Below are 9,016 nucleotides of genomic sequence, written 5' to 3' on the forward strand. Positions count from 1 at the left end.
CACAAACACAACCCGTCATCAGTGTAAGCACAAGACGTCACAACAGACTTATCAATAATTCAAAGGAAGCAGTAAAGGAGGGCTTTTTTTACATTAGGGCCCCAAGAACACAGAGGGTTTCCGAGAACACTTGACCCCAAAGTCTGGTTTATTTTTAATCAGTGAAAACACTACAAGACACTTTTTCACCAAGTGCCAGTTCACGTCTGGTGCTAGCGCCGGGTCTATAGTGTACCTCCTATGAACTGACTTGGCGTTGAGAGATTACTGTATACGTCTTTATTTTTCCAGCAATGTTAGCGGCAAAAAAAACAACAACAATGGCGAATTTTAACATAACTTTGCAAGCAGCTCTCCTGGATTCATCGTTACTAGAGATCTTTTAAGGCTGCCCATTGGATATTAAGGCCACTTTTTTAAAGATGTAAACGTTTTTTTCTGTCTGAGAGATGTGGCTTGGGTGTCAAAAAAAAAAAAAAAAAGAACTGGTTTGAAATTGAGCACCGGCTTTGAACTAGCTTCGGAATTGACTTGGTGGAAAAGGTGTTACAATTGTTCCAGGCTCGGGAACTGTGCACAGGTTGAAACAGATATGAAAACCATAGGTGATACAGTATGGAGGTGAGCGAGAGAAGATTAACGTTCTTGTTCTCGTCTTCTCTTTGTGTTTAATGTCCAGCGATCAATCGTGGGCATGGTACAAATCAGGTGTGCCTAGTGTGAAAACGCCCTTTGTCTATTCCGTGCTGTAGGTTGTTATGTCGGTGCTCGTGTTCTCACCCATCTGGCTCTGGATCCACGATGCCCATGATGGTGATTTTCTTGCCAGGTCGCATCCCACCTCGGATACTTCCACAAAACGGCACCGCCTGCCCAAAACACATCATGAATTACACAAACAAACAAACAAACAAACAAGAGAAGAACACTCTCGGTACTGTGGTACCTCGGCATATGAACGCACCACCTCATTGTTTCTGCCTTATAACTGGTATAAATCAAATCTTACAAAGCATTTTTGGCATATGAACGACCGAACCGGGCGCCAGGTAAGTTGCGCGCTCGTCCAGGAGCTGTTTAAAACTTGTTTGTGTCAATAGAAAGCCAAGCAAAGCATGTTTATGTCCCAAGTATGGTAGCAAGAAAAAAGAGGAGCCACTTTCAGTTTGGGTTTTAGAGCAGCCGGTGCCAAGAGGAATCATAAATTATATTAGCATATTTGACTTTTACAAGTCTTTTCTAACTGTTTTGATTGTTTGTATAAGCAAAAATATGATTATAGTGTTGGTAAATTGGTAATACGGTAAGTACCCTACATATGAACATTCGAGTTACAAACAGAAACTACACAGAAATCAGAACATGGTACATGGTCACGTGCATGCAGCGTGCATCCCAGGATGTCAGGAAACAAGCATACAAAAGCAGCAGCAATGAAGCTGGTGCTGCTAAGAAGCACAGAGCGATAACGATAGAGACAAAAGTTTAAAATATTTGAGAGAATGGAACGAGGTGAAAAGATGGCACACATCACTGGAACAAGTACAAGATCATGGAACATGTTCGTTTTGTAGCATGTACTGTACAGCCAATTGTTTTAGTATCCTCGTACGTAGACAGTGTTTGTTGCACTTCTCGGAGCAGAACTCGTTCATATGTTGGAGACTTGGGTGACTGGAACGGATTATCTGCGTTTACATTATTTTCTATGGGGAAAATGCAATTCGCAATGCGAATTTTCCGCTTTAAAAACTCGCCTCCAGAATGGATTTAATTCATATGCCGTGGTACCGCTGTAATGATATCCAGACTGAAGAGTCAGATATTCCACAGGTCTCTGAGTCATTCGCCAAAGCTTTCCAGTTTTATTTCTCCAGGCTTGGGTTAAACACACAGCATAAATTATCAACAGAAAAAAGGTTTCTGTTTCTTATTAATGCCACTATGTCACTCTGGATTAACCACAAACTGACTAGTTTTAGCTTCAGCAGGAAGTGTGTGTGTGTGTGTGTGTGTGTGTGTGTTACCAGGCTCTGCTGTTCATCTTTGCTGGGGGAACCAAAAGCAGGTTCTCCAAAAGAGCTGTTCAGCTTCCTGTTAGGGTTTCCTGATCTCTGAAACAAACATGAAACAAAACAGACATAATCAATCAATCACTTGACTGATTGATTGACTGATTAATTAATTACCTGCACCACTAATCTTCAGAGCCACACCAGCTAACATTAACATCATAGTTATTATATCCACACAACTCAGACATGCTTGTAGTCAACCTAATAACAAACACATCCTCAGAGCTTAAACACACACACACACACACTCGCTCTGTCAGTTACACTCACGAGCTCCTCGCGCGCTCCCACATCCGCCATCTTGGAGAAAAAAAAAGATTACAAACTACTGGAATTTTTTTGACAGCAGCTCCACGCGCTTGCTGTGATCACGTGACTGAGAAGTCAGGTTTTTTTTTTTTTTACGCATTCCAAGACACGAGAGGACGGACTGAGAAAATCAACCAATCATATCGTCCGGAGGAAACACGTGACGGCGTTTTAGGCGGGGAAATAGATTGATGACGTCATGTTACGGCTGAATCCCGAATGGCTTCTCATGGGCGTTAGAAGTACCCTGTGTAGGGTGTGGAATAACCAGGCGTCTACGATGTATATAGTGCACTAGGTGTTAGAAAAGTGGATTTTTTTTAAAACACGGTTCTATATGTGTGTGTGTGTGTGTGTGTGTGTGTGTGTGTATATATATATATATACTATGTAGAGTATATAAACATAAACCTTTTTATTTATATTTTCTAAAAAAAAAACAATAACATTTAATTCGTTTATCTTCTATGCCACTTTAACCTGTACAGGTTGGCAAGGAGCCTAAAGCCTATTCCAGTGGCACAAGGCAGGGGTGCCAATCAATCACAGGGCATTATTATATATTATATATTATAACACTATGATAATATTTTTGCATATAAAAACATTTTTCAGAAAAGATATGTGAATAAAGTAAAATATGAAATAAATAACTATTAAACCTCACTTAACCTTAATGTGTGATTCCTCTTGGCACTGGCTGCTTTAAAAACCAAACTGAAAGTGGCTCCGTTTTCTTCATGCTAACCTTTTTTGGGTGCAATGTCTTCACTAAATCAAATTCCTTGTGTGTGTCAACATACTTGGCGAATAAACCTGATTCTGCTTCTGATTTAGATCTTGCACAAAATGCAAAAAAAAAAAAGAAGGAAAAAAGAGAAACTTGCTCTGTTTGGCTTTCCATTGACACATACAAGTTTTGATCATCTATATTAAAATTACATAATAATAAAAAAATATATCAGACCAATTGGCTTTCAACTCACAAGGAAGTCATAAACACGTTCATGACATATTATTCCTACTCCTTATCAACCACAATGTTTTTTCCTCACCTAACTAATAAGCCTTTACGCTAGCACATGTCAGCATGGCATTTATATCCTTCCCTTGGCCTGTATCAGCCCAAGAGCCTGTAATCACTCACACATGGTATTAAAAGGTCAATTTACCCCTTAAGCCCACTGGAGTGCCACATGTGGAGTTGAAAATGTGTAAATGCATGTCGATTACATGGCCAACAGATGGCGCTGTGATATTATTCTCTATGTATGGTTGTCTATCTTTACTTTATCTTTACTAAAAAGCGTGCTTACAGTATATAAAGTAGATGCCAGTCAGACACTAATTAGCACCTTGGGGCAAATGACGTAAATTACCTACAAGTATGTTTAGGAGTTTGGAGGAAACCAGAGAACCAGGATGAAACCTATGTGGTCAGTGGTCATAAGGGGAACGTAGCCTCTAAGTTCCATACTTATAGTGTCATCTCACCTTGGACCTCCTTTCATACAAGACAACTGTAATGTTCTTAAAACGTACTATTATAAAAACTAATTATCGCAATATTGCGGCTAAAATGTGAGACAAGACAGTAGTAAAATAAAAAGCAGTAAAATAAAACTCACATGTAGAGGAAAGCCCATGATTCTAAGCATCACTGTAATATTAATAACAATGTGCCCTTGTAGCTAAATTGAAACATATCATGTGTGTGGGGGGGGCGTTACTTAAACTAGCTACAAGGATATTATTATATATTATTTTAAAACAATAATAAATGTACCCTAAAACAGTGCATACATTGTAATTTTGGTGACCCTGGAAATCTCTCCAACACACCCTGGTTCTGGAATATTGTCTCAGATTTCATTTAATGGATATTAACAAGAGCTTGAATAGTCCATTTCCATTATAGTGCGCACACTTACCATAGTGCACACTCTCATCATAGTAAACACTCCTATTATAGTGCGCACTCTAACCATAGTGCACACTCTCATCATCTTAAACACTCTTATTATAGTGCACACTTTTCCATAGTGCACACTCTCATCATAGTAAACACTCCTATTATAGTGCGCACTCTAACCATAGTGCACACTCTCATCATCTTAAACACTCTTATTATAGTGCACACTTTTCCATAGTGCACATTTTTGCTTACTCTCACCCTAGAGCAAACTCTTGCCATAGAGAACACTCTCATCTTAGTGCACACTCTAACCATAGTGCACACTCTCATCAATGTGCACACTCCCACCAATGTGCATACCTTATACCACAGTGCACACTCTCACCCTAGTGCACACTCTCACCATAGTGAACACCCTCATCACACTGCACATTTTCACCATAGTGCACACTCTTATCCTAGTACACACTCTCATTATGGTGCACACTCTCACTACAGTGCATACTGTCACCATAGTAAACAATGTCATCTAAGCACACAGTCTCACCATAGTGCACACTCTCACTCACTCTAACCATAGTTCACACTCTCACCATGGACCTTAACCCTCGTTAAACCATACGTGTGACACACAGGAAGGACTGCACCGCGAGGTGATTTCATCCTGCATGACTGCCAGTCATGGCCTAGAGCCTTCTCAGCCTGGTGTGCAGGAACGAAGGAACGAGGGAACAAAACACAATCGTAAAAATCTGCTCTCACACATAGCTTGAGGAGCTGCATGACGACAGGTGTCAGTGTTTATGGTTTGTTTATGAGATAAGATAAGATTTTATTAATGCCTGGCAGAAGTCTGACATACCGCAGCAGCTCGGAACAAAACAAGGACAAGATGGAAATACAGATACAGCAGAACTGTGGTTAAAAAAAAGAAGAAAAGAACAGAAAAAAGATTATATAAAAAGATTGCTTTTTATTTAGCAATGCAGAAGTTTCCAGAAGACATTACCATTTCTTTTACTTCCCTGGGGTTCGTGGTTCATAACTATTGCTGGTATGATTAAAAGAACATTGTTCTGAGAAGCCATATGTCTAGACGCAGACTCAGCCTGCAGGAGACATGGGCCAGACAGGCGTGGACTGAGGTGATGTAGGGGATGATGGTTATTACCGAGAGTTTTTTCAAACAGACAAACATCCGGCCTTTCCTGCGAGCCATATATCAGCCTGACAGCTTACTTTCCTCATGAAGACACATTTTTATATATAAAGGTGAGAGATGTGATGACGAAGAAGAAGAAGTGAAGATAACGATAAAGATCAAGAATGAACAGAAGGTTCAAAGTTTAACTGAGGATGAAGTAATGTATATGATGTAATGGCAAAAGTTGAAAGAGTCAATAAAAATGGAGATGAAACGAAAGGAAAGAAGAAAGGCGTAAGAAGTAACAGGAGAAGTGTGTGTGTGTGTGTGTGTGTGTGTGTGTGTGTGTGTGAAGAAGACTGTGTGTTCACTGGAGCATATGAAGGAGTGTGTAAATGGAAACAGTACTTGTTCAGTGAAGCCATACTGTGTGTGTGTGCGTTTCTCACACACACTCACAGGCGTTTCCTTCAGGCCAGAGACAAAGACAATTTGTCCAGCACACACACTCCACACCACACCACAGGGCTATCTGTCATTTCTTTCCTATCACACACACACACACATACACGCGAGCGCGCGCGCTCTTTGTTCCTCTCTCAGGCCCGAGTTCAGGCCGGGATATTTAAAACACACCGTAAACACGCCGGCGCGCGTGGCAACCGTCGCCATGGCAGCGCGACAACAGCCCGCAGCCCCGGTAACTCCGCAGTGTTTGCCTTGGCGCTAGGGCACAACACTGGCGTTACGTAACGGGAGCGCGCGGCGCGGGCTGGGGCGCGCCCCCGGCGACGCGCACGCAGCGGCGGTTGCTGGGTTACCGGGTCGGAGTTTTTCAAAAACGCAGGCAACAAAAACTTCCTCGAAGGAACATCTGTTTGTTCAACACCAACGTCCACGCGGGACTCGGGAGCGCTTTATTCACTATCAATTCCTGTTTTCACTCTTTTTCACTTTGTTTTCCCTTTTATTAAGTTTGTATTCTTTTTGTTTACTCTTTCTTCCATGTTATTCACATTTTATTTACAACTAGCTGAAGTAAAAAAAAGTTTCGTTGAAATTGTTAAAAGGTTAAAAACAATTTTTTAATGTAATCAGATTAAAACCTATTTAATTTCACCAAATATTATTTGTACTGGATTGATGGCTAAACTTTAATAAACACTAGTACAGAGCAGGATTTTGAATATACTGTTTTTGTTTACGCCTTGTTTACACTAAGTTGTACTTCTTTTATTCTTTATAAATACACTCCCTGTTCGGTAATCGGAGAGTGAATCACAGATGAGAAATAAAAAAAAAAGTAGATCAGTTATAGATGAAGTTTCTTCTTAAAACGACTCCAGCATGTTCAAATTCACAGTGCTGTTTTTTCAGCCAAAGTAAAAATATGAACTAATCCCAGTAAAAATATTCACTTTATCTTTTCTAATTAATATCTGTTGGTGTATGTGTTTGTTTACATTGAGACAGTAGCGCATTAGTACATTATTTTAAAGTGGATTATTAAATCCCACACATAAATGTTTATAACATCACTTTTACATTTCATTTATGATGCAGGTTAAACTTCAGGTTAAGATTCAGAGATCTAAGGACTGCAAACGTTTCATTAAATTCTGTCCAGCGGTCGATTTAAGATGTGTCCACAGTTTGACGTATGCGCAGTACACCATCAAAACTGTTGCTCTAGGTTTATAATCTGGCACATAACTGCTCATAACTTTCCTTCAACGTTTTGATTTTATTTAAGGTGCAGATTTAACTTTAGGCAAATACCTAAGTATTCTGTCCAGCCAGTTTTGTGTGATGTGACAAATTCTGGATGGACAGACATAAAGACAGATAGATTTTTTTCCACTGGTTTCAGGTCCTCCAATGTATGAAACATAAAGATATCGTTGAAAGAGCGAGTTCTGACCAACGTACAGACTAAACCTTTCTTTTATTTAGATAGATTGTTCAAAATTTATTCTCCATTATTCATTCTTTATCTACACGTTATTCACCATAATTTACACTAAATTCCGATTACTCACTTTATTTACTTAAACTATTTCTGTATAGTTATTTTCGCTTACTCACTTTTTATTCACTATTTATTTCTATTCATTAATTATTTAAGTTAAGTGAATTATTTAGGTTCAGCCTTTATTCATTAAATATCCCAGCTTGCTGTTAGTAGGGTCAAAGCGAAGAGTCAGCCATTGGATGGTGCCCCTGGAGCAGACAGTGTTAAAGGCCTTGCTCAAGGGCCCAACAGCAGCACCCTGGAAAAGCTGGGGCTTAAACCGCCAACCTTCCAATCAGTCACCTCTGAGCCTTAATACACTGAGCCACCATGGGCCCTTATTGACTTATATTTACACTTTGTTCACCATTATTTACTCTATATTCCTTGTTATTAAATCTTAATGACCTTATTCACTTTTTATTAGTACTTAAAGCAGAACTTAAACATCATATAAAGAATGACACTGATCAGCCATAACAAAAACAAAAATTTAAAGCATAAATAGCATTGATGATCTCGTTACAATGGCATCTCTAAAAGCGGTGGGATATATTAGTTAGCAAGTGAATACTTGGTTCCTAAATCTGATGAGTTGAAAGCAGGAGAAATGGGCTAGCATAAGGATCCAAAGCCTCTTTTTTTTTACCAAAGTGAACCAGGTGATAGTTCATGTCTGGAGCTACTGCAATACATCTGTGTATACATCTTGAAAGCAAGGGTGCAGTGCAAGCATGATGTTCTAGAAGCAATGGCTTGGATGGAGCAGGGTTAGATTTGAAATTTGAATGGAGCATAGTTTACCTTGGACTGGTATTGATCGGACAAAGCCTGACGTTGCTGGACCAGGTTAGGGTATTTCTGCAAAAGAAAGCTCAACATGGCCTGGCATGATTCGGGCAGAGCACTGCATGCTTCAGATAGACTGTGGCATTATTTGTAGTTGAAGTAGCATGCTGTCTCTTTGACTTTTGTAGGATGCTGTGCTTGGCTAAGAATCAAACCTATCATCCGAAAAAAAGAATTACCTGGGACAAGTCTAAACACCATAAAGCATGAAAACAAAAACCATCACATACTGTAGTCTTGGACAATTACTGACAATAATTACAAAAAAGAGATGACAAAAATAAATAAATGATGTGATAAGTAGAAACTAAACATGATAACAGAAACCGAAAAGAAGGTTTTAATGTAAAAATGTACAGTAAAGAATGAAAATGAGGAGGGGAAAATGAAAAGGGGAACAATGTAGTAGAGAGACAAGAAAAACAGAAATAAAAAAAAAAGTGTAGTAGTACAATGAGAAATATTTGGACAGCAAATAGGAGGATAACGTGAAAGCAAAGATGATGAAAGTGAAAAAAGTTAAAATGAAAACAGGATAATGATAAAGAAGAGTAGAATTATGTTTTTAATTGTAGGACTCGGTGTAGTGAGTCATGAGGCGCGTGAACACCAGTGCTCAGAGCCGTACAAACGAGAAAGAGAAACCTGATAAATATGTGTGAGTAAAGCCATGAGTTGTCTTGTGTTTAGGTTTGTGTACAGCTACATCCATG

The 9,016-nt window shown here is 39.3% G+C and overlaps 1 protein-coding gene across 2 annotated transcripts in view; it reads right to left on the bottom strand.

Annotated features, from left to right (window-relative positions):
* The window catches only part of lgalsla (lectin, galactoside-binding-like a), a 31,844-nt gene that overhangs the window by 2,000 nt on the left and 20,828 nt on the right, over nucleotides 1–9,016 (bottom strand). Inside the window, exons 1-3 of one of the 2 annotated variants that reach the window (XM_053476927.1) lie at nucleotides 2,346–2,444; nucleotides 2,028–2,114; nucleotides 781–869 (exon numbers count right to left, since the gene is read on the bottom strand). In XM_053476927.1, the coding sequence (XP_053332902.1) occupies nucleotides 781–869; nucleotides 2,028–2,114; nucleotides 2,346–2,375 (206 nt within the window). In that variant the 5' untranslated portion in view covers nucleotides 2,376–2,444. Of the gene's footprint in view, nucleotides 1–780; nucleotides 870–2,027; nucleotides 2,115–2,345; nucleotides 2,445–9,016 lie in introns of those variants that run through there. The other variant, XM_053476926.1, reaches the window with a different exon arrangement.

This window comes from Clarias gariepinus, chromosome 18 (genome assembly GCF_024256425.1).
Source record: "Clarias gariepinus isolate MV-2021 ecotype Netherlands chromosome 18, CGAR_prim_01v2, whole genome shotgun sequence".
NCBI lineage: Eukaryota > Metazoa > Chordata > Actinopteri > Siluriformes > Clariidae > Clarias > Clarias gariepinus.